The 27,797-nt window shown below is 35.4% G+C and overlaps 1 protein-coding gene across 1 annotated transcript; it reads left to right on the top strand.

Moving 5' to 3' along the window:
- Positions 1-1,112: 1,112 nt before the first annotated feature.
- On the top strand, positions 1,113-27,797 carry sdhaf3 (succinate dehydrogenase complex assembly factor 3). The gene is made up of 2 exons (XM_033993771.3): positions 1,113-1,486; positions 27,080-27,797. Exons 1-2 carry the CDS (start codon positions 1,310-1,312, stop codon positions 27,278-27,280), a joined length of 378 nt encoding a protein of 125 aa, XP_033849662.1. The 5' UTR covers positions 1,113-1,309; the 3' UTR covers positions 27,281-27,797.

Below are 27,797 nucleotides of genomic sequence, written 5' to 3'. Positions count from 1 at the left end.
GGGGCTGCCTTTTGCCATGTAGGAGGAGCTGAACTGAGACCAAGACCCCCTCTTCCATGCTGAACTTGCCCCATGATATCACCGATTCGAAGGGCAGCCTTTGCATCTCCCACGGCTTTCTTTGCCACCCACTTTCTTCCAGTGTTCAACACAGGTGCCACCTCCCTTACGCATTTGTCGTGTGACTCTACTAATGTCATTTCCAGTATGACCTTGGCTCACTTAAACTTCTTGGTTAGAGCAGAGACTGGTAGCTGCAGTATTCCTTTACCATAAAGTCCCACTCTGCTGAGGCCAAGCATCGCAGCACCTGGTCATGGCACCAAGTAAACCGTCAATGTTTAAGTGCAGAGGTGCTGGATTATTACACTCCAGTATCATGCAACAGTTATGATGGTGACCAAACGTGTGTGAGTACTGTTGTGTTAAAAAAAAAAATGATTAAAATGAACAGTTACATTTAAAAAAAAATGTAGTACAGCGAAAAACAAAGATAGACGTGCATTAACAAAATGCCCTGAAAACTTAACATAAAGAAAACAATTTAAATGTAGCAATAAGCTCAATAATTAAGTTAAAAAGGAAGTGAAATCGTAGTGCCTAAATAAGCACGGTAATTTACCATAATAAAAAAAAACAGTAAGAACATGTAGAACATAAAAAGCGCAACCAGATATAGTCAACAAAAGACAACACATTATTAATTATTTGCAGTATTATATATTTAAGTAAGGGAAGTTTTTTTTCCGTTAAAAGTGTTCCCGTAATGTTCAGCTGCCTGGCTGGCTGAGTAGAACATGTACATGCATATACAACGTAAATATAAAGAAGTTATAATGTATAAGTACATCACTAAAACATCCACGCATAGTATTTTACTGTTGAACTGGTTCAGAATTGAAACATTTATGTATCTGTTATTACTTTGCCGTATCTAGTATGTAATTCATAGGAATTATGACATGACTCGAAGGCGATTCACACCCCCTGCCTAGGTGGCAGTAGACGTGGAGTGAGGATCGTATCTGGTTGGCTACACGCCTCTTCGTCTGCTAACGCTCCTCCATTGTTTTGCAGCCGCGGCTGCTCCAGCGCAGTACCCTTGAGCAGCTGCGCGGCTGTGCAGCCGCCAAAGCACGTGGATGCGTGACCTGGTGATGTCTTTTCCGGAAGAGGTCACGCAGACTTAGGAAAGTCTGCGTGTCGTGAACGCGGCGAATGTCAACACTCAATGTAGCATGTTACAAAACCTCACACGCTACATGAATACAGTTGTAAAACAAAGTGTTTTGTGTACCAGCAGAAGACAATGTCAAATCCAGCGCACGTATTTAAAGTGAGGTTTTTATACAAGAGAATCCTAATGCTGCACAAATTGTTGCCTTTAGACTTGAAAGCACTGGGAGATCAGTATGTCAAAGATGAATTCAAGAGAAACAAGATTGCAGCTCCCGAGGAAGCCAAGAGATTTATGGTGGAATGGGAGGTAAGCAAACGTAAAACAGAACACAACTAATTTGCTTTGTTTAGAATCATACTTAAAATAGTAATAACATACATATTAAAAGGCGTTCATGTAAAACAGCCGGAACTAGATACTGGTTTGTGAAATTGTAATCCCATTAATAGCCAGCTCACATCACGGTATGACCTTGGGGTATACGTGTTCTAAAATGAGGTGTAAAACTATTTTACATCGTATTTGTAACTGTCAAATATTGTATAAAACAAAATTTTATACAATATAAGAATTTAGAGTTTTACCAAATGAAGATATCTTAAAAAGTAAATAGCTTAATCACATTTTCACGGTCCTTTGTTACTGTCCCAGTTTCTAGTTAGCTGCCGTAAGCTTAAGTAACACACTCAGTTGAAATTAGCCCAAGTATATTTAAATTATATTATAGAAGTACATGACAGCACTATCTAATCACAGCAAACATGATCCAAGGTGCTTGTTCCCTTGATTTTACTCTTGTCTTATTGATGCAGTATCCTAAAGTTTCAAAGTAAACGTGGCGCTGTTTTGTACATTCGTCTGTATTTTTAGCCATCTAAGCAATCAGAAACCGACCTTATTCATTGGCAGCCCAGCTTTGTAGTTACAAGCTTTCTCCCCGTTTTGGAGCTAGCTTAAGCTCTGTGAGTGCGACATGCTTGTTCCTTTCATAAGGTTATCAATCATCAAGGCTGGTACTGTTATTCAGATATTTAAATACACATTATGATGCTGTCTCTCCGAGCACTGCTCAAATGCTGAGTTTGTACGTGCTATGATTTTTGTTTTATGAAAATAAATAAATAAATAAAGGTTAATGTTACAAAAATGTAAATACATAACTAAACAAACAGATGCAGAAATTGCACTGGAGTAGCCGTTTGTGTCTGTGAAATCAGTTTCTTACATTTAAAGAGCTCGCCATAAGAACAAAGGGAGCGGACTGTAGATTTTTTTTTTAATTTATTTATTTTTAAAAAAGCAAAAAATAGAGAACTCCACGTGGCCATTAAAACATTATAAAGCACCTTGCAATTCCATTTAAGTACCACAAGATGGCACCCCATATACAGCTAAATTTTCAGTTGCTTCCTTGGTTCTATAATATAGAGGTACTCTTAATTGGCATATTTAAAGTCACCATTATGCTTCATGTTTTTATATAAAATTTAACAGGAATGTGATTTATGTACTGTAATAGGACCGTCTATCTACTGTACATTAGAATGTACATTCAATGTGTTATGCAATTGTAAGTGTAGTCTGAGGCAAATGGATTACATAATCAATCTATTTTCAGGTGCTTTTAATAAATAACTCTAAATTCACTTTAAAATTGAGAGGAGAAAATTGAAAGTTTATTTATTTATGCAATTACTTAGAATAAGTATAATTGAAAAGCCAGCGCTGGCTTGCCTTTTTCATATGTGTAATGCTTGATACACAGAAACCATATGCAGCCCATGCTCAATTCTTAAATTAGAAAATTAAAATATCTAAAAAATAATCAATGTACTGTGTTATGACTTACAAATTATGTACCTTAATAACCAGCAGATGTCACTCTTGAGCTTCCAAAACAACTGATGGGTGAAAGAGGGATGTATAAGATCTGCATTGTGCTCAATACAGCCAATATTTGAACTTTAACCAGAACATTATAGAACCTATGAACTTTGTGCAAAATTCACCTTTTTTATAGCAAAGGTGTGTATTTGAATCCTGAATTCTATCGTTTGGGTTCTTTTGTTCTGTTATTCAGAGTTACACAACAGTTGATTTATTCAGCTTGGTTAGACTTTATTTTACTTAAAGCAGCTAATGAGTGGGTACGTTTACTCTGTTGTGAACAGCCAGCAAGACAAACAGAAGAACAGGCGTGGAATTGAATCTAAAATAAGAATGACAACGATACCACACTTGTTTGGTTTCACATAATAGACTGTATGTTTACTGTTTTGTGGGAGGATTTCTGGTGCAGTTTCGTGAATCGCCATTAACTCAACTGTAACCTGAAAAGTGTATGAGAAGAATATATGAATAATCGTTTTCATTACAGAAATGTGCTTTTTTAGCAACATCTTTTTTCAGGTACATTTTGTTTATAAATTAGTTTGTTGGCTTCTTTAATGGCAGTTAAAGAAGATTCATGGATATGACATTGTAATAGTTTATGCTTTGTGAATAGCTCCCAATGATTCAGAACTGTCTCATTGTCCTTTTGAGTCGACACTATCAGGCCCCATTCCAACATGGTAGTCTTCCAGTAAATTTAAAAAAAAATCATACCTAATTAGATGTTGGCCCATCTTCCTGGAAATACATATCTGTCTTTTAAAATGACCCCTCTCGTTCCTGTTCTGGATGACAGCTAAGCACAAGCAATACCCATGGACAGTATTAAGATGAAACAATTACAGATATGAAAAGCCTTCTTGCACTTTATTTGCAGAGGCAAGAAAAAAACAGACATAGGATTTAATGAACTTGTCAAAACATTGACAAATTAAAGATTTTACCTGGTTACAGTAATCGGTTTACATGCAAACTATATTCCATTATTATTCACAATACTCTTCTGAATAAGTATTCCTTTCATGTAAACGGCATAGCCAGAATAAGGTTAGCAGGTTTTGGAATAGGATACGTGAATATGCAGCTTTCTTATGGAATATTAGTAGAATGTGCATGTGTGATACTGATAATATACCTAGTCTCTGTAACCAACATTTAGAAGAGCTGTGATTGGCATTTGTTAACCTGGCTGTGTTCTGTTACACAGCCAGTTCCCTGCAAATATTAGTAGATCAAGGTTACACAGCATTAGTGCATCGCCAGTGGCAGGAATAATGTAAAAAAGAGGGGGAAAAAGTGTGGGGTTTTTTTTGTACTGATCGTAGATTGAATTTGTTAAATTGTACTAGATTGGCCATTTCTACTTCGGATGGATTCTTTGATAATGTAAAGACATTTTGCAACTCTTGATTTGCATGGTTATTTATTTTTTATGGAAACTGTTGTATACACACCAGCACAGTATTCTGGGAATTAAACTGATTCTGTTTAATGATTCAATGTTATTATTTTTTGTGAAAGGTTGTAACTGATGTGTGTTGCCGAGACACCATTGTAAATGAGATCAGCAATCTCAATTAAGTTATTCCTTGTTAAAGACATTAAAACTGAAAGTGAAGCCCATTTCTTTCGGGTGCATACAGCTGCATTTAAGCTTTTAATCCTATTTTGTCTTGTACGCTTAAAACAACGGTATAATATTGTCAGTTGTAGCAACAACATTTTTTTTTGGTTTCATATGGTATCTCAGTAATCAGGTTCTACCGTCTTATTATTCCATGCTTTATTACTAAAAGGCTTCTCCTTTAGGGAGGTTTTGATTCCCATAGCACTCTGGGAAATAGACAGCAATTCATTTCCTAACACACTTAACCCTGAGGAGGCAGTGCGGCCCAGTGGTAAAAGTCCAGGGCTTGTAATATAGATGACAGAAAAACAAACCAGTGTTTTTATTTAGTAGATTAAATGGGGGGTATTACAGCTATGGCCAAAAGTTTTGCATCACGCCCTACAGAATTAATAATGTTACGTTGATATATTGAAATTACATATCGCTTTGTAGTTTTCCAAAAATTGCAATGTGACATTTTGAAATCTAACATGAAATACTGTTCTACTATTGTAGACTTTTGAGATACCATTTTGTAGTTTTGTAGATTGCATGATGTTAAATAAAACATCGAAATTATGTTCATATAGTTTTTATTATTATTATTATTATTATTATTATTATTATTATTATTATTATTATTATTATTATTATTATTATTTTTAATTGTCTGCATCCTAATATTCTGCTGGGTAAAAACTTTTGGCCATATATGTAAATTATATTAGAGCACGTAGCCCACGGTGTACTGACAACTACTGTACCGCATAGTGCATACTGCTCCTGTGTTCTGTTTATGTATAAAATAGCATCACAAAATTAATAACTGTCCTTTCACGGCACAGGTTTCTTCAATGTGTTGCCCAGATGTACTAATCCGTTTTCTCATCCTGCTGCCTTGTATTTATTAAGCCTGCATCATGAAAGTAAATTAAAAGTGCTCCCTTTTTGAAGGAAAAGAAAGCAAATTAATATTGGCCATAACTGAGTGCATTAACCCTTTGCGGACTGTGAGAATTCTAACATTTTGAGGGCCGACTGAGATGACTTAACTTCAGAGCATGTATTAGACCAAATATACACTTAAAGTATACAGTGTTATACATTTCTAAAAAGCTCCTGCTCTGCAGATTACTAAATAAATAATGATGTCATTCTATGATCAAGTATACCCACACTGACCTAGTTTGAATGTGACACAAAAGTTAAAAAATCCACTTAATTCATTTTTCTTTAGAAATGTCCTCATAAGTGTAATTTACTGATCTCCTACTTAAAACATGTAAAGTTACCAATGGTAGACACAAACCTCAGGAACAAGAATCTGAAATAGATATTTTTTACATCCTGTACAGTCTTGATTTTATACCAAATTGTTTGACGTGCATATTTTTACCTTTTTGAGAAGTGATTGGAAGGGTTTTAGCTTATTATGCAAGTTCATATACCCATTTAAAGCATAGTGTGTTACCTTTTTGAAAAGCTGAGTGTCTGTAGAACCTGGACATACCAAGGGTTACAGTCAGATATTAATGAAAATCTTAATTTATCTAACTAGAAAGGAAAACATTAATTGCTTTAAAAATATTTTTAATTCATAACAAATATCGTCTGTATACATACGTATGTTAGAATATGAATAATGTATGAGCAACAGCAAACAAAAAAAAAATCAGATTTCAACAACTTTTGTTTCAGAAAAATACATTTTGTCCATAACATATTTAACACTAGAAGCCCCGCGGCAGTCATTTTGGCGGTTTTTGGTTTTAAAATGTAATTTTCTCCAGTCGTGTAACACATATGGGGCTGCGCGTTCATGTACCTTTCTGTCTGTATATATTAAATAATAACAAAGCATGAAACGCGGGAGTGCAGAAATAAAGGAGATATATTACATTATACATAAAAGCCCCGGGAGCAGTCACATTGACGGCCACTCAAAAAACAATTGTATTGTGATTATACAGAACGGCATTCTACTTTATTATTTTTATTTACCAGTCAGCAATGTGCTTAGCTGTAATTAGATTAGTCTCTACTTTGCCTGAGTGAATGACTGACAGTCTATTGTTTTCAATCAGCCTTTTCAAAGGCTGGCGCCTGCTTGCCAGCTGTGCTGTTTGGTCAGTCAGTTAGCATCGGGACTAGTGAAAATAAACACCAGAGACCGTGGAGTTTTACAACGCAAGAAAATATGGAGTTGATGATTTGGATCAGATGGCATGGAAGTATTCTGTGAAAGCCTTTTCAGGTGTTTTACAACATATTGGAACTAGCAGCCATCAACTCCTGGGTACTTTACAAAGAATGTACAGAGAATTATTTACCAAGGAGAGAATATATTTTACAGTTAGCACAGGAACTTCGCAAGAAACATTTGGAACAGAGGGAGACTGCCAAGCGTGTACCCACAGCTGAAGCTGGCAACCCTGCTGAGAGCCGCAAGAGACACCAATGCCAGGTTTTCCTTTCCACTGAGCAGAGGGTCTTCACATAGTCAAGAGGGAGCCAGTTACTAACCTTCTTGCTCTGTTAAATGTTTTCTTTCTTTCTTTGTATATGCATTGGCGGTTCTTTTGTTTGTCTGTACACATAGGAATCTTTAGCGGGGAGCCGGGATCTATCCTTTTTGGGGGTTATTGAGTCACAATTCCCTGACCTTTGTGCAAGCTACACTTCCATTACCTATACGAGGCAAACAAGGTCAATTTAAACCTACCTCTCATTACAGGTACAGTAGTGCCATGCTTCAAATGTACTTTCTTCAACCCAACTTTCTCTGCCTAGACTGCCTCCCTACCTATCTCTGAGCTGGCTGAGAGAAGTAAGTCAGGATTTTGATGCAGCAGCAATTGCCCGAAAGGCAAGACTGAGCACCAAAGCCAAGCAAGTTAGAATGCTGTGATACATGCTTATGCCAGCTGTTTTTATTCTGTAATAAAAATGTTGTTTTAAAATCCCAGAGATGTCCTGACTTAAGGGCGAGGGTTGTGCTGTTTTACACAGAACTGTGGCCACAGCACAGGGCTAGTCTTCAGCTGCATCAGGGTTACATAGAGGGAGAAGGAGATGAAATCCTGAATCTTTAATTAAAGTGGCTAATAAATTGTGTAATGGTGTATTTTGAAGACATCCCACAGTGCCCTAGAGCAACCATTGGGCATTTCCAATTTCGTTAGGATTAACAGCAATAGCTTCAATAAGCATTCCAGTTTGATAACACAAGAGTTATTATCGCATATAAGTGAAGTAATTCACTTAATGAACTATTCCACATTTTGTCAACCAAACTGTGTTCAATTGTATAAAATATTAAATTTACATCGCCGTGAGGTACTATAAATATTAGAACATAAAAGTGCTTACTTTATCACATCGGTGCTTAATGACTAAAACCATAAAAACTGCCTAATTCATCCTGTGGAATTATGATGGTGATAAGATAATTTTCAAATCTTTTTTCTTTTTTTTATAGCAGAATACATTTGTATTCTTAGTGATTACTATGCTTTCCATTTGTCAAGGTGTAGACAGGCCTTGATAAATGAACCTGCTTGGTGTTACACTAATGATTAACACAGCAGTATCCACACATAGAAACATACACATGGTTCCTGTTGTACATCAACTTCCCTTTCTGGTCATACAGGGAGTCCAGGGGTCCAGTATGTCACAGCTTGTATCTCACTGGAGTTGCATTTGCCATTGTAGTCATAGTAATCCGTGCATGTTGATGGCTATAAAATGACCATCAAATCTGAGAAGGTCAACCTTTTTGTGTTTTTGTTGGTCAAGGGTTTAACAACTTAACACATTTTTTGTTTTAAACTCAAATCCTACAAAATAGTGGGGAAAAACTCATAGCGTTAATTAACTCCAGGTATTTTTAGGGGGAAATAATGTATGGGGAATGGAATATTAATTAACCAGAGCCACTGAATTTTAATGAGGTTTGAACTAACTGAGTGAATATTATAATACTATTGCACGGTCATTGTTTAATGAATCAGCTTTTACCAATATTATTATTTTTAGATGTTGAAACCAGAGTACCTATTGGATTTTAACTAAACAATTTGATTTTAAGTTGGTACTAATGTTAGAATCTACCAGGTCCATTCAAAAAATGTTTTTGCACATACATATATTTATTACTTGTTGATTTGGAACGTGAAACTTGTGGAAGACAGCTTATTAATTTATGTGTCCCTGGAAATGGAGTCTAGAATGTGCCGAGGGGAGTGCAGAACATTCATCCGCACCAGTGCCTAACTGATTTAATTGAACCCTGTCCAAGGACAACCTCAAGGTAGTTCAACTCGATAAAAAGAGCATTATCCAGATTGGATTTCTTATTGATGTTTTTGTTAATAAAATGCTCCATAGGAATTATCAATTTAGACAAACAGGTCTAAAGTTCTGGGAAAAAATGGGAACAAATGTTTCTTTGCTTTCAGTAAATTGAAACATGAATTACAATTTTAGAATGTTAACGTTGATAGAACAAATGACTTTCAAAAATTAAGTCGTCACGGTTGTCAGATATAGTGTTAATGAAAAAAAAGAAAGTATTTTGTAACACAATTGGAAAAAATCCTCCAGTAATTGCATCTGTTGATCAAAAGAACAGCAATGAAAGGATTGTGTAGTATGTGGTACAATGATGCTGATTGCTATTGTTTGGCCAAAGACACGGTATCTCCTACATTTAGAAAAGAACCCCACTCATACCTCACCTTGAATTTGTTCATCTAAATCAAGATGAAACCTGAAGCATTGCCAATAATTAGTTTAATGCTATTTGATGTGCGATGGGATGAAAATCATTTTGTATTTTAAAGCACTATTTTTTTTATAAAAGAATAATTAAACAGTGTAGCAGATCTTAATGTGATATTATTTCCATTTAACAAGTATTGTCTCGACCGCATTTCATTTTAGGCTATAACAGAAATCAATTTGCATATAAAGCAGTTCTGAAATAAGTTTTTTTTTTTATTATTATTTTGTTATGTTTTTAAAGTACACGTAGTAAAATAATAGAAATGATCATGTAAACATGTAATTAAAGAAATATTTTATTGGGGTGCATATATATATATATATATATATATATATATATATATATATATATATATATATATATATATATATATATATATATATATATATATACTGCATGTTTATGTCCAAGAAAGGTCACTGAGAAACTGGCTCGTTGAAACCATCAACCAACTGTTTAAATTTGGAAACAGAAATAAACTAGTTTTAGTCATATATCTCTTGCTACTGGATTATTATTATTAAAAGGACTCAAAGAACTATTGCTGCTAGTTATATTTACATTCACAAGCAGTAATAATAGAATAAAAATATATTTATAATGCTTACCATCATCGTATTTGTGATATAAAAAAAAGACAGTAATAAATTGGTTATCTGCCAACTACAGTGCCTTGCGAAAGTATTCGGCCCCCTTGAACTTTGCGACCTTTTGCCACATTTCAGGCTTCAAACATAAAGATATGAAACTGTAATTTTTTGTGAAGAATCAACAAGTGGGACACAATCATGAAGTGGAACGAAATTTATTGGATATTTCAAACTTTTTTAACAAATAAAAAACTGAAAAATTGGGCGTGCAAAATTATTCAGCCCCCTTAAGTTAATACTTTGTAGCGCCACCTTTTGCTGCGATTACAGCTGTAAGTCGCTTGGGGTATGTCTCTATCAGTTTTGCACATCGAGAGACTGAAATTTTTGCCCATTCCTCCTTGCAAAACAGCTCGAGCTCAGTGAGGTTGGATGGAGAGCATTTGTGAACAGCAGTTTTCAGTTCTTTCCACAGATTCTCGATTGGATTCAGGTCTGGACTTTGACTTGGCCATTCTAACACCTGGATATGTTTATTTGTGAACCATTCCATTGTAGATTTTGCTTTATGTTTTGGATCATTGTCTTGTTGGAAGACAAATCTCCGTCCCAGTCTCAGGTCTTTTGCAGACTCCATCAGGTTTTCTTCCAGAATGGTCCTGTATTTGGCTCCATCCATCTTCCCATCAATTTTAACCATCTTCCCTGTCCCTGCTGAAGAAAAGCAGGCCCAAACCATGATGCTGCCACCACCATGTTTGACAGTGGGGATGGTGTGTTCAGGGTGATGAGCTGTGTTGCTTTTACGCCAAACATAAAATTTTGCATTGTTGCCAAAAAGTTCGATTTTGGTTTCATCTGACCAGAGCACCTTCTTCCACATGTTTGGTGTGTCTCCCAGGTGGCTTGTGGCAAACTGTAAACGACACTTTTTATGGATATCTTTAAGAAATGGCTTTCTTCTTGCCACTCTTCCATAAAGGCCAGATTTGTGCAGTATACGACTGATTGTTGTCCTATGGACAGAGTCTCCCACCTCAGCTGTAGATCTCTGCAGTTCATCCAGAGTGATCATGGGCCTCTTGGCTGCATCTCTGATCAGTCTTCTCCTTGTATGAGCTGAAAGTTTAGAGGGACGGCCAGGTCTTGGTAGATTTGCAGTGGTCTGATGCTCCTTCCATTTCAATATTATCGCTTGCACAGTGCTCCTTGGGATGTTTAAAGCTTGGGAAATCTTTTTGTATCCAAATCCGGCTTTAAACTTCTCCACAACAGTATCTCGGACCTGCCTGGTGTGTTCCTTGTTCTTCATGATGCTCTCTGCGCTTTAAACGGACCTCTGAGACTATCACAGTGCAGGTGCATTTATACGGAGACTTGATTACACACAGGTGGATTCTATTTATCATCATTAGTCATTTAGGTCAACATTGGATCATTCAGAGATCCTCACTGAACTTCTGGAGAGAGTTTGCTGCACTGAAAGTAAAGGGGCTGAATAATTTTGCACGCCCAATTTTTCAGTTTTTTATTTGTTAAAAAAGTTTGAAATATCCAATAAATTTCGTTCCACTTCATGATTGTGTCCCACTTGTTGTTGATTCTTCACAAAAAATTACAGTTTCATATCTTTGTTTGAAGCCTGAAATGTGGCAAAAGGTCGCAAAGTTCAAGGGGGCCGAATACTTTCGCAAGGCACTGTACATCATGCTGGCACAAGTCTTTCCGTCTTGCAACAGGGTATCCAATATAGTCAAACAACTTTTAGCACCCAGAATGCAACGTACTTTCTTTTAATTCTGATGTCATACCGTCATTGTATTATACTTTTTCTAGGTTTTGGAAATGCGAATTCCAAGCTTGGAACACCTGGAGGGGGTAGGTCAGTGCCAGTTTAGTAAGATTAACATTGTTCCACGTTTCAAAATGCATCAAAATTCAAGAGGCAAATTAAAGAATCCTCATTTTACGGAGCTAGAAATACAGTTCCCTATCTTCTGTAATCCCGTTGCAAGTCTTAAGAAATGCTTATCTCACAACTTCAGAACAAATAACGCAAGGGCCAATGAATTTCCCAACAGACTTCTCTGAATAATCTCAAAACATGTTAATCTTACAGAGTATAGATGACTTATGTCATGTCCTTTTGTAACATGCATTGTTCATTCTTTTTTTGTATTTGAAGTCTTTAAAGATCCACAAGATTGCTCTGGGAGTTCACATCATGTAGGGCACAGTAATTGCTTGTCATATTTCTAAATAACCTTAAAGGGCACTGTCAGTACTCTTTATATATATATATATATATATATATATATATATATATATATATATATATATATATATATATATCGGGGGAGGCATTTAAGGAGGACAGAGCTGTTTTAAACTCCTATAAGTGGTTTTGTTTGTGCACTGGGCGTGCTATATGTCCAGGCAACTTTTTAATAATCAAGAAAATAGTTTTAAAGAATCAGAGCAGTAGTAGTGCCCTTTCAGTTTATTAAATGCTTTAAAAAGTGGATAAGTTGGTTGCGCAGGCCACCGTAAATCCCAAGTAATAATCTGGGCGATCCAGTTTACAGGTTTAACAGCATTAGTACTTCAATACAGTAATACAAATATGGTTATTATATGCTTAGCCTTCAGGCTATAAAAAGCTAAAAACGCCCACCGTTAAATTCTACAACGTACAATATATCACTCTAAAACATAACAATATATCTTAGACTAAAACATAATTTCTATACCTTATAGCAATGCATCCAATATAAACAAGATATAAATTCAAATATAGTCTTACCTTCCAGTATATGGAAGTGTATGGAAGGAGATATGAAAAATAAGAACTGTCTTCAAAAGGCAGAGACTTCTGACTTCGACCCAAACAGCAATCAGTTTTTCAGACAATGTCAGCTTGCAAGATCATGTGTTAACAAAGTTAGTATTGGTCAAAGACAGTAAGGTTTTATCACAAACCTTTGAATAAAAACCAGTAAGCATACAGTGGTCAGTTCAGTTATTTCCATTTCAATTCCAGCTATAATGAACATTTTAAATATAATAGCCTTATTTAACTGTGCCAGTCTTGGACTAAACCTGACCTCTGTTTCTAAAATTTTGCCTGCACAAGGAGATTCCAGACACCCTGTTTACTTGATAAGACTAGTGTTTTAATGAATTTGAAACTCCAGTCTTAGCACGTCTCCAAATTCACCACATTAAGTCATTTTTTGGCTCTCAAACATTATCCCAATTAAAGTCACTACCTGCCTGATAAGAACTGATACTGTAGACAACTTTTCTAATTTAAATGAAATGCTCTCTTCGGCTGCCAAGTTTTCATTAATTTCTGTGATGTAATGAAGAGAGTTAATTTTGCTCATTATAGAAAGGCCTTGGATTCAAAACTGCTGACGACAAGTGAATCTCGCTTTGACTGCCAAAAATAACTCTCCAGGTCTAGCACCGCTCTGCTGCAAGCAGGTAGAGACGAGGCTATTAATTTAAATATTTTTAGTAATGTGCACTAAAATTATTAAATACAGTTTACACTTTATTGTCTTATATTTAAACCTAACAGTTCCTCTTTTTTTATTTGCAGTAAAACCATTATATAAACTAAACATTTATATTCTTTGGTTTAATTGATATTATAATGTCAAAGACTTTTTGTTTAGTTGAAAACAGAAACTGAACTAATTCTTAAATTGATTAAATTAAATGAACATTATCTCAAATGTGTTTTAGCAACATTGTCAATGTCAAGCATCTGTTGTAATAAAATTAATATGTTCTTTCAACAGTTTAACTTTAAATGACTTTATAACATGTATTTCCAATTCAGTAATTTTATTTTACTCCATTGATCTGATTTGAAGTCATTTAAGCTTTCAGTGGAAGGTCCAGTTATTTTCATCTAAATTCAAGCCACTGTTAACATATTAGAATGTGATAGTTTTACAGTGACTGATAAGTCTGACCTTTTTCTCGGTTCATACAAAATCCAGTTGAAGCAGGTTTTAAGACAACCTGTCATTTTGCCAGTTTTAGTGTTGATTAATATGATACACTAGCAATCTTTAGCTTAATTCAGTAAAATTGTCCTATGCTCTTCGTTCCCATTTTTTCTTGCCAGTTTCTAATGAATTTCTGTGATATATAGAAAATGTTTATTTCAATATGAACTCCTACCTTTTTGATACCAGGAGCTCTCTTTTTCAGACCTTGCACAGACTTATTCAAAAGGATACAAAATACAGGATCCTACAACATTACTATTAGCAGTGTATTTCATTCTATAGCATCCAATCCATATCTAATAAGTCAGCTGTTCCCAGCAAGATTCGAATTCTCCTCCTGGCTCAGCTCGAAGTGGCTCTGCGAACACCACAACAGACCTTACACAGATCTGCTAAGAATATTTTTCTACTGGTTTTATATATTTTTTAAAACACATTAGTCATTACAATATTTGTTGCAGTTTCACAAATGTTCAGTTTGTATCCCAAAGACCGCCCTGCTTCCAGTAGCGGTGACTTTAAAAGAATAATACCTGCAAAAATTTAAATCTTGTTAGCTGGACTCACTGGTAAATCCAACTCAGTTACATATGTGAGCAGCAGGATGATGGGAAATGTAGTTATGAGAAGTCCATGCGGGTACATGGGGAGCCATCTTGAGGCAGGGAATGCAATTTAAAAGTTTAAAAAATGTGGTCAAAATGTAAAAAAAAAATAAAATAAACTAAAACAATACACACACGTTACGTAAACAGTTGTAGCAACACATGGGAACATGTAACACAATAAAATAAAAAGGTCCTTATGTTATTATTATTATTATTATTATTTATTTCTTAGCAGACGCCCTTATCCAGGGCGACTTACAATCGTAAGCAAATACATTTCATTTAAATGCTACTAATTCTTTTTTAATCAATGTGAGAGGGTTGTTGTGGTAAATTAGCTACCTGTTAAGGGTAATAACTGCCTTGGTATATGGCATGCAGAGGTCTTCTGCTTTAGATTGAGATTCAGTAAATTGGTGGGATTGCAAACAAGCTCTTATCTCCAAATGGAGAACTGGCTGTTTTCAAAAAGATACCCATTTTCCAACCAAAGTGTATTCTGGCGTATAGCAGTCCTTGACTTGACGTCAGAAAATTGCTCTTTTATAGTGGCTAACAATGTGCTTGCTGTGAAAATGGGGATCATGAAAGGGTTAGGTATAGGTTAATGAAATTCCTTTATCAATGACAAGGATGGAGTTGTCTGCTTGTAACCTTTGAGACAACCTATATTTCACTTCAGGGTTTTAATACATTCAGTGAATGCATACATTTCTCTCCATTAAGGTGTCACGCTTCACAGTCTTTTTCTTGCATGTTGCTTTAGCTTGATAGTGGTTTATTTATCTTTTTTATTTTTATTTGTCAAGTTTTTTTGGTTAGATTATATGGTTTCTATAGGGGTGGATTTCTCCCACAAAACACTAATTAATAAAACAATTGTTGATACAAATCCACAATGCCAAGCCAGCAAGCCAAGGAATTAGGACACAGTGAGTCCCGCTGAACTTTATGGACATAGAAATCACAGTCCGATTGGCTGATCGTAGTTGAGTGCAACCCATGTAGACTTCATTGATTTGACAGCCACTCTAAATCATTATTGTGCATTTCAGACATTTGTCAATAGAGATACCTCCTTGATTTACAGCAGAGCTGTCGAGCTGATAAGGATTTTACAAGACACATAAGAAGACTTGATGAACTTGAAATGTTAAAATGTAAGGATTTTAATGAATTTGAAAGAAATAAGGACAAATGTTTTGTCTTTGTTAGAAGGTACAGTCAATGAAATAAAACAAACAGTTTAGCACAAAAATACAAATGTTGCCTTTACAATTTTTTTGCCACTATTTAGTCAGCCGTTTCAGTTTACAGTCTGAAATGTTGACAATTCCATTTGTGCTTCTAATTTATAGCCCACTGTCGATTAGTCTGACACTTTTAGCCAAGAAGACTGGTCAGCTCAGGTTGTTTTATGCTTGCATAAATACAGTACTAATATACAAAACAATATTAAATTACAGGTTGTAAATGTACCTTTCAGTATTGGGAATGCATGACGTTATGTCCATCCTCTGTGGTAACATTGTAAATTAGATGCCTAATGGGATGCACCTGTGTTCGAATTTAGCGTGACGATCCTGTAAATTACATTTAAGCATTAGGAAGTATGCAAATAGGTTTTAGACAAATTATTGCAAGTGCTTTACCACATATATTGAGGTCTTACTTCTCAGCACTGTGTGAATACCAAGCAGAAAAGGCAAAGTATGTCAAATTATGCTCAGTTAATCGTTCTAGTGGGAGTGATTAGCCAGTGTGCTGCCACTTATGTTATGTCATGGGAATGCCATCCATGTTCTGTGTTGCATCTTAAACAAAGGATGTCAAATAACTACTGTTTAGTGTTTTCTTTTACATTATTTCAAACTTAAAAGAGCAGCTATTTAGAACAACCAACTTATATTTGTTAGTACCTTAATCTCTGTGTTTTTGTTCATGCAGTTTGAATGTCTTGTTTTATTAAAGCACAACTTTGTTAATTATTTAATTATAATTGAGAATATGTTTGGGTATGACATACAGGAGACCAAGGCTTGGCAACATTAGCACTTAGAACTTGAAGCTACTGCACTAACAAGTAACTACAATTTGATAGGTGTTACAGAAACTTGGCTATCCGAGAGTGATGGAGACGAATATAATATTAGTGGGTATACACTGTATAGGAAAGACAGGCAGGACAGAAGAGGCGGAAGGGTAACCCTATACATCAAAAATAGTCTTGAAGCCAAGGTGTTAAATCTAGAAGAAAAAAACAACGCAGAATCAATATCGGTCAAAATAATGGACAAAAATTCAAAGGGCATAATAATAGGGGCATGCTATAGACTGCCAAATTCAGACACTAATCAAAATAATCTGTTATACAATGACATTAGAAATGCGTGCAGCAAAGGAGAAGCCATATTAACCCTTTGCGGTCCTATGTCGGACCAGGTCCAGCATTACAATTATTCCTTTCCGTTCCATTCATCATCAAAAAGACATCAAACACAGTTGTTTTTTCTCCGGAAAAAGCAGAGAAAACCTTTCAATGGCCGAGTGAGAACCATAGGAGCCGAGAGAAGCCGAGAAAAAAGGGGGCGGATCTGAGCAATACACATAGTCCCAGCACCACAGACCTAACACGGACATAAACAAACAAGATAGCTGCTTCGGCATCCAGCGCTCAAAGATGTTATAGTAATAAAATAATGACTTGGATCGCATTATTGAGGAGTTTGGTGATAAAACGAGTGAGCAGGAGATGATTTATCAGTATGCACTACTATGAAGATGTATGTGATAAATACAACGAACAAGGGGTAGGGCGGGGCTGGAGATGCAGTACTGAGTGTCCTGTTGATATGCAGTGCCCTTTAAACCTGTTTTACTATGAATAAAATTACTTTTAAACAGCACGTGTAAAATAAACCGCGCGTGTTAAAATAAATTAGACCTGACGCGCCTCACAGGCACTGAATAAATGGACTGCAAAGGGTTAATGGGGGATTTCAACTTCCCCATATAAAATGGGAAAATCCGGTGGAGAGCACGATAGACAAAATTGAAATGGTAGAAATGACAAATGACTGCTTCCTAACGCAATTTGTCCAGTCACCGAATAGAGGGGAGGCATGCCTTGATTTAGACTTTTCAAATAACGAAGACAGAATAACTACAACAGAGAACCATTGGCAAACTCAGATCACAACATGGTATCATTCTGAAGAGCTTTTTAAAACCCCAAAAAGTAACGACTAAAGCTAAGGTTTACAATTTTAAAAAGGCAAACTATGAGGGAATAAAGCAGAGACTAACAGAAGTAGATTGGAGTAAAATAGAGAAAACATCCACAGAAAAAGGATAGCTATTTTTCAAAAATGTAGTACTAGAGGCGCAAAACAATTACATCCCAAAAGTAGACAAATCAAAATTTAAAACATGATTTAACAGATCAATTAAAAAAAAAATACTCAGAGAAAAAAGGCGCTTTACAGAGCGTTTAAAAGGGACCAAGAACAAAGTATACAGAAAGAGTACTTGAAACTGCAAAATCAAATAAAAAAGGAAGTTAGAAAGGCCAAGAGAGAGATAGGAATGAGCATTGCTAAGGGGACTAAAACTAATTCCAAAATGTTTTTCCAATATTATAACAACAAGAGAACATTCAAAGAGGAGGTAAAATGTCTAAAATCATAGACAAAGAGACAAAAATAGCAAATATACTAAACAATTACTTTTCACAAGTTTTTACAAAGGACGATACGGACAACATGTCCCACATGTCGACCTGTTCCTATCCAGTTTTAAATAACTTTAGCATAACAGAGGCAGAAGTGTTAAAGGGACTAGGAGCTCTTAAAATAAACAAATCCCCTGGGCCAGGTGAGATCCTCCCAATAGTACTTAAAGAAATTAAAGAAGTTATTTACAAGCCGCTAACCAATATCATGCAACAGTCTCTTGACACAGGGGTTGTACCGACAGACTGAAGAACTGCAAACGTAATACCGATCCACAAAAAGGGAGACCAAACCAGGTAACTACAGACCAATAAGCCTGACTTCTATTAGATGTAAACTTATGGAAACTATAATAAGATCCAAAATGAAAATTTTCTATATGGTAACAGTATCCTGGGAGACAGTCAGCATGGTTTTAGGAAAGGGAGATCGTGTCTAACTAACCTACTTGATTTTTCTGAGGATGCAACATCAACAATGGATAATTGCAAAGCATATGACATGGTTTATTTAGATTTCCAGAAAGCTTTTGACAAAGTCCTGCATAAAAGATTAATTCTCAAACTGAACGCAGTAGGGATTCAAGGAAATGCATGCACATGGATTAGGGAGTGGTTAACATGTAGAAAACAGAAAGTACTGATTAGAGGAGAAACCTCAAAATGGAGCGAGGTAACCAATGGAGTACCACAGGGATCAGTACTAGGTCCCCTGTTATTCCTAATCGACATTCATGACTTAGATTCTGGTATAGTAAGCAAACTTGTTAAATTTGCAGACGACACAAACATAGGAGGAGTGGCAAACATCGTTGCAGCAGCAAAGGTCATTCAAAATGATCTAGACAGCATTCAGAACTGGGCAGACACATGGCAAATGACATTTTAATAGAGAACAGTGTAAGGTACTGTACACAAGCATTAAAAATGTGCATTATAAATACCATATGGGAGATACTGAAATGGAAGAAGGAATCTATGAAAAAGACCTAGTAATTTATGTTGACTGAGAAATGTCTTCATCTAGACCAGGGGTTCTTAAACTATGGGTCGCGAGCACCCCTTTCTGATGGGTCACGGTGCGGTAACATAAATGCAGCTGCATTCTCCACCTATCTCACTTATTCCACTCTGTCAGCTTTTTCCCGCATCTGCACCAACCCGAGGACGTCTTCTTAGAACTACTACTGTTATACAATGGTCCAAGAGTTTCTGAAAGCAGCTATTTATTAAGGTGAAACGAAATAATTCGGATAGTTTTTTGAATTTCGGATTTGTAAAAGCTGTTCAGAATGCAGAGGAGCAGCCACAATGTGTATTTTGTGGCAAGGTTTTATCAAATGAAAGCCTGAAGACCAACAAACTGAAGCCACATCTGGAAACAAAGTATTCACAACATGTCGTAAAACCTCTTGAGTTTTTAAAAAATCGAGCGGCCAATTTCGACAAGCAGTGTTTAGACAGTGGAAAAGTACATTCAGAATTTATTTTAAGAATGTCATATTTAACAATAATATGACAGTCTTTTGCATTGCAGTACACAGTTATTGATGAAATTGGTATTGATTGACGTTTCATGCTGTTGTGGTGCCTTGTATTTTTATGCTGAACTCTTGCAGCTCATAAATCAATGGAAATGACAGCCATGCTCAGGTCACAACCAGAAAAAAAAAAAAAAAATTATTATTATTATTATTATTATTATTATTATTATTATAATCAGGCTGCCTTAAAAGCATCTTTCCAAGTTAGCCTGTGGCTAGCAAAGGAGAAGAAACCCCACACTGTAGGAGAGGATCTTATCAAGCCTTGTGTTAAAGATGTCTGTAAAAGTCTTTTAGGTGAAGAAGAAAGTGGATTTGATCCCTCTGTCTAATGATACGGTAGCAAAAAGGATTCAGGACATGTCTTGTGATTTTCAGAAAGCTGTTGTAGAGAAAATCTGAAAGTAAAAAAATGTGCTGGTTCCCCATTCAAGGGTTCATGGCACGCCTAAAGTTTTGGCATTCTAAACTGGTACTAAGAGATTATGGCATGTTCCCTATATTCTCCATCTTCCTTGAAGGGAATGAGAGTTCCCTTAAATTATTTCCCTGAAAACATTAGCACATTTCAGTGGGTAAGGTTCCCCTTGCTGGCCACTACATACTCAAACTTGTGTTTTAGGTCTGGCTGAGATGGAAGAGTTAGTATCAATGCAAGCTAATGGCAGCAGCAAAATGCTTTTTGAAGCAAAGACAATCACTGAGTTCTGGGTTTCCCATCTGCAGCAGGAAAAAAAAGCTATGAATACTCTTTTGCAGTTTGGAACCACCTACCTGTGAATCTGGATTCTCAACGTTGTCATACTTGAAGAACAAGTATATCAACTGACTGAGGTCAGAGCACGCTGTTAGAGTGGCATTATCAAAGACTGAGCCAAGAATTGACATGCTGGTCGCAAATTTCCAAGAACCTCACTGTTCCCATTAAAAGCCTTATAAAATTGTTTTTTACTCCCTGGTGTTTGAACTTTTACTTTATTTTTTCATTAGTATATTTGAATTATAGTATATTGAAGTATATTTGGCATTCAGAACAGAAAATAGGAGGCACTTTATTGCACAGAGAATTCTGGGAGTCGGGAACCAACTCCCCAGTAATGTTGTTGAAGCTGACACCCTGGGATCCTTCAAGAAGCTGCTTGATGAGATTCTGGGATCAATAAGCTACTAACAACCAAACAAGCAAGATGGGCCGAATGGCCTCCTCTCGTTTGTAAACGTTCTTATGTTCTTATAGCTATTTTAGATTTTAAAAAAAGCCCTTTTATTTTTTTTTCTCAGTGCAGAAAAGTTTCAAAAAGCGCTATCCTCATACCTGACCTATTGCTGTCTCCTTTTCCTTGTTTGTAATGACATTCATTATGTGAAACCATAGTCCTTGTATTTCAGAGATCCAACATACAGTATGTTGAGACTTTTTGCAGAACAAATTGGATGAAAACTGTTGAAAATTAAATCATGAACAGAGCTTTGCTGCATTTGACATCAAATCAAGCTTTGTTCTTAGAATCATGAAATACTGTCAAATTGATACAAAAGCCTTCTCTAGCTGCTTGAGCCGTCCTATAGATCGCTGTCAGTTGTCTACGTGCACTTGTAAAGTGATACATGGGATTTGTAATTGTTCTTAGAAATAATCTTATTATTTTAGATTCCCTGGGTAAAGTTAATCTGCAAATGTGGAGACTTGTAACCCATAATGCTGTTTTTATGTTTTGTTTTTATAGAACTTGTAAAATAATAGCCATCACGCTGTACTAAATTATATTATGTGAACATTATACACAGTAGTCTTCAAAAGTTTGGAAACAACAAATGATTTAACAGCAAGACTATGGGTAGGGATTGTATTGCCCATTTTTTCTCACTCTGACTTCCTAAATACACATTTACACACTTTACCCCGGTATCTCTGAATCCATAATCATCTTTAAAAATTTGCTAAGGATTTTAACGAGCAGTCCGTCTCAAGTTTATTCATTTACTAACAATGCTGAATGACTGGGTGGAGCATTTGTTCTCTGTTTTGCTCAAAAAATGATTTTCCTGAGCGGCAACAGCCAAGGCTGGTACAATAATCAATGTAGTGTTTTTGATTAATTATTTTGTGATATTGTATTTGTGTCTTTATAGCGAATGTCCCATGCTGGTGTCACGTAATGACTTGTAGAACTAAATAATACATGGTTTTATGTTTCTGAAAAGCGAGTTGATTTTAAAAACGTGTACCTGCAATTCTGCAAGGTGTGTGTTGTTTACAGTGCTAATGTTGCTTTTTTTTAATTGGGGGTATGTTTTACATAGTGACTGCAGTCTATTATCTGAATGCACTAAAATGCTCTTAGCAGAGGCATGAAATCAGCTGAACAAAGTACAGGGGTGGTAATAACTATTTAGTGATGTGTGCCTCACCTGTCAAAAAAAGTCACGAGCCGCCACTGATAATAGATATCAATGAATCAATTTATTGAAGAATGAATTAAACAATACACAGACACATCGTTATATTAAGTTACAGATCACATTATTAAACATTGCATAACATTTTTGAAAACATCTGGTGCGACTATACAACCATTGCTATCCAATTAAAAAAAAAACAAAAAAAAAACAAAAAACTTTGGAATAGACTATGTATAAACAATGTATACACATTTAATTGTTATTACAGCATTACAGCAATTCACATATATTAAAATACTTAAAATATATACTGTTACATATTACATTTAATATACAAATATGTCAGAAGGTTTTGTAAACAATTATCCACTCTTTCCACTTAACCAGACAAAAGATGAAAGATTCAGGGTGGTATATAATGATTAACCATCAAATTTTTTAGAGATATGGACTGAAATCTTGTGTTTCATTAAGGCCATATGGTTCCATAGTTTTTAAAGTATATATCTAAAACGACTCCTTGTCAGCTGGTTAATTATATTGCCACCACTCTCAGAGACTGAGACCTTTTCAAGTCCTGTACATTTTAGACTTGCGGCAGAGCCATGATTCATAGCTTTGTAGTGTCTAGTTATGGCATAGTCCAAGGCTTGAAGGTAATATATATTTGGTGGCATGTTGCTAACCCAAAACTCCTCGTTTGCTACTAGTGTTTTTTATGCAGTAGCATTTTTCTGATACTTTAAGCTGCAGTTTATATGACCAACCCCGAGTGAACACGTACAAAATTACCGGTATTAGTGTTTTTTTTTAAAAACAAATACATTATCTTTCATACAGTGGGAAACCATTGCTAATAGAGCTTCCCAATGTGTAGATTTTTGTACCGTGTAGAAATACGCGAGGCCCACAATTCAAATCGTATTGGACAGTGGAGTACAAATACTTACAGTACCAGAACAACGTGGATACAATTTCAAGGTATGAAGTTAATTTTATAGACCAAAAGTAAAATTTAAATAACTGTAATACTTGTGATTTTTTAAGATAACAGGAAATGACCTAACAGGATATTAAGTTTATTCAGTGTCTATAAAATGCTAATTTAATCTGTCATAGAGAATGTTGGTTCCGGTTTTGTTATAATGTTAACCCTGGTTTCATCCACACTAAAAATGAACACATAATAGGTAGATCATTATTACTTTATCAAAATTCTGACTAACTTACCACTACCTTGCGTACTTCTCCTGTTTAACTAGTGAAACGTGTGCTGTAACTTTATTTATAATCCAGTGCTGGAAATAGAATGTGAAACAAGCAATGTGATTGGTCAAGCAAGGTTCCAGCTGTCCATATATTGGATGGATATGGACAGTTGGAGCCTTGTCACATATTCTAAAGCACTGCGCTGCCTCACAGAATTTAAAGTATCGGACGGTAACCATCTTGTTTTTACAGTTACAGATGTACAGCTGTAACTATGAAACTGAGTGACCAATTACCTGCAAAAAATCCCAAAGTAGTAAGTAGACATGCCGATTTGGATGAAGAACAATTAAATGAGACACTTCTGCACATTATCCACCCCTCTCAGACACGTGCCTTGAAAAATTACTGAAATCCGAGACGTTGTTGTATTTATTTTTATTCCTCTAGTCTGTTCTGCTCAAACAGTGTGTCTGCACTGTCAGTGACAGGGAAAAAGAATAACTTAGTGTCGTCGCAACTCTGCCCCCTAGTGTATCTTTTCAATGGCAATGTTCACAATATCAAAAATAGATGTACTTTCTTTTGCATGTTCCAATAAAATTAATCTACTCAGCTTAACGTAGTGTGTAGTTCAAAGTTATAAATGGGACTACTTTATTGGCATAAGGATATTTAATAAAAAATCTAATATTTTTTTGCCCTAATACTTTCTTCAAAATTAACTAACAAGTACAGCTTTTAAAAAAGCTGTGAAAAGGAGCATACATATTTATGAACAAACCAGTTAATGTAACACGTTGCATGAAACTTTTAAATGTAGCGGTACTGTGCTGGAATTGGCTTTCATTTTTAAAACAGCTCGGTTGTGGTTGTAACCTTATAATTTATAAGGTCATAAATGCAGGATTCAACGATAATGTGCCACACTTTACTTTTTTTTTTTTTTTAAATCACTTTATAGGTGTGTGTGATTTGTTAGTTACAGAAATCTCAGTCAACTGAAGACAGATAAGAGGATAATTTTGTACCACTTAATTTGCACCGATGAAACATAACCTGGTTAACTGTACTGATGGCATATCACATGCTTAGATGACAGATATGGTTGCATTATTGTATAACTTAAGGATAAAGCAAAATACATTTCAACAAGGAATTGCATTAGTTGAGCACAAGGTGGTTTCAGTAAATACTTTATGATTTAAATGTAGGTCTACTATGTGACAGTTTGGGATATTCAGTCTTTTTAAAAACAGTAGGTGGTTGTTTATTTTTTAAGTTATTTTTATATATAATTATTAGTCGAATAAACCGCTACCGAATAAGACAATTTTGCTACCTACTGTCCAGGCAGGTAGCAAATCCTCACTACTGCCTTAAAAAGTTAACTTCTAGCCCTGGCATAGTCCATATTGTTGTTTTATATTGCAGCCTTATGCTCTGCTGTACTTTTTTTTTTGTCCTCCATGCTATGTCACAAGGGAATTTAAGCATATACACCACATGAGTTGTGTTACAGTTGATAACACATTTACAGCTGGATGAGTGTGGATGATTACAATATTTGGTGTTGTGTACTGGAACAGTGGACACATCTTACACACTGAAAATGACTATGTGCTGTTTTAGTTAACCATTTGTCATTAGAGGGTGGTAATTTATGCATGGAAGAGACTAGTGAATCCTTAATATTCCTGCTGCGTCTTAAACAAAATCGGTGTGGAGAGGTGACAAAAGACTGAAGTTGTGGATCACACTCCAATATCTTCCAATGTTTATTCCTTTTAATATCATTAGAGATAGGGCTATACTCAGTAACAAAAGTAATTCTTTCTTTTGTAGATGAATTCATCTTTATAGTTTCTACAAGCTGAAACCTATCAGAAAGATAAGATTTGAACCAGGATAGGACAAGGCCAGACAGTCCCACTGTGCTTTCAAGACTATTCAGTAGGATGGAATGGTCTACAGTATCAAAGGCAGCACTTAGATCTAGAAGAATTAAAACTGATAGAAAGCCTGAGCCAGAGCTTATCAGCCGATCATTCACAACTCTGACAAGGGCTGTCTCGGTGCTATGCGCAGCACAAAAACAAGACTGAAACTTCTTGAGTGTTAGAAATTTTTCTAATTGAATTGCAACAATTCTCTCTAGAATCTTATCTTGGAATGGTAGGTTGGAGATTGGCCTATAGCCTATTTATTGAGAAATTTAGGATCCAAATTGTGTTTCTTAAGCATAGGCTTTACCACAGATACCTTAGTGCTGAGGGAACTACACCGGAGGAAAGTGAACTATTTATAATTTTTAAAATGTTAACGTCTTTTAATAGTTTTGTAGGAATAGGATCAAGAGAGCATGTAGTAGCTCCCATATATAAATGTGCATAATTCGGGAAAATGCCACAACTATGGAACGAACACAGGATTTTCATGTTCGGATATTTGGTCATAATTTAAATATTCATTTGGATATTCGTTCGTTTTCAAAAAGTAATAGAAGCCATTATATTGCTCAGAACGCAGGCAGAGTCAGCAGGGCCCGGGGGGCGTGGCCCCTGTGTGTGTGCCTTTATTTTACAGCAAGACGTTACAATATGTAACATGTTAAAGTAGAAACATATCCCAGGTGTAAACAATAAGCTGTGTAGGCCTTACTTTACTGCAATAAATTAAACTACAAAACAAAGGATGCCAAATAGCAGTTCAAGTTAAACGTTGTTTTGTTTATTCCCGAAATAAATAGTACATACAGTTGACACTGCATTTTATTATATTTTTTTATTTCTTGCCATTGCCATTTCTTCACAGTAAACAGTGACCATGAGTTTTACTTGTTCCAAGCAAAACGAAAACTAAAATTAGATTTTAAGTGTTTAAAGTTAAAGAAACGTGGAAATGGTGTTGTAAAATGAAGGGGGGAAAAACTCACCGCTGTGGTTCTCGTTTATTGCATTCTATGTAACAAAGTCGCAACACAAAATATATAATATATACAGTCTGTATAAAAATCATTACACAACATTTCCAGCAAGTTGGGCACTGTTTAAGTGAGGCATTTCAGAATGACGTGCTTTCCTTTTTTCTGTCCCATGAGATTGTGACTCGCTGTAAAGCAGCACAACACTTTTTTTGACCCTGGTGGCCTACCATAGAGATCATTATGCGTGCGTGCGCATAATCTGGTTTACTTTTTGCTGTCTAAAACTTTTAAATAGAGGCTCGAGCTGCTGTGTTGATCCTGTGTTTTTCATTTGCCATTTTTTAAACTGTCGTGCAACTTCTGGTGAGGTGATAAATAAGTGCAAGGTATTTTTTGTCATTTCTAGCGAATACGAACATCTTATTTTTGTATCCAATTCATGTCAAAAAATATTTGTTCGAATGTTGTGATACTTGTCCCAGCACTAATATATATATATATATATAAATGTGAAGAACAGTTCTGAAGCCTAACCACACAATGTAATAACCCTTGTTTATTTTCTCTTGCTGTTATCAGGGGTATAAGGATACATTACAGACTCAGGTGATGGAAGCTGCAAGAAACAAATTCAAGCAAAATCATTTTGGGGGTGACCTTCCAGAAGAACAATTAAACCACTTTAATGAAGACCAGGTCGGACAGTTGTATGAACTAATGCAAGAAGCAACAAAACCAAATCGTCAGTTTAACATTCAAGATGATTCACTTCACAAGTAACTAGCAGTATGCCAAGGATTTATGAATCTGTTTTAAAGAAAATGTTACTTAATAACAAAAATGTGTGAATCATAATGTGATTGTAAGATTTATGATGTATAAAAACCATTAAAATTAACCTTTGAACCAGAAAATAGCCATAACATTTTGTTGGTCAATTCTAAAAAATAAAAAAAAAGTAAAGTATGTTTAAAAACAAAAACAATATGTTATTTAGGGTTGCATTGTTAGGATTGTTTCTCTTAATACTTTTTATTGTTTTAACAAAAGCAAGAAATATGTTTATCTTTTCACAAAAATAAATATCTGTTGTCCTGAACACATTTTTAAGTATAAAACAGTAAAATAATATAAATGTGCAAAATGTATGTATATGTTCCCTGATTTTAATGTTCTTGATTGTTCTAAAATAATATACTATGGTCAGTCTAGCTGTCTGATTTGAGGTATTTTGAGCAAACCAAGAGACTTAACTCTTTAGAACATTTTCTAAAAGAAATAAAGCAGTTATTAAATG

The sequence above is a fragment of the Acipenser ruthenus genome, chromosome 3 (genome assembly GCF_902713425.1).
Source record: "Acipenser ruthenus chromosome 3, fAciRut3.2 maternal haplotype, whole genome shotgun sequence".
In the NCBI taxonomy this organism is placed as follows: domain Eukaryota; kingdom Metazoa; phylum Chordata; class Actinopteri; order Acipenseriformes; family Acipenseridae; genus Acipenser; species Acipenser ruthenus.
The sequence above is the reverse complement of the archived record's forward strand: the minus strand, read 5'-3'. Positions and strand labels throughout refer to the sequence as shown.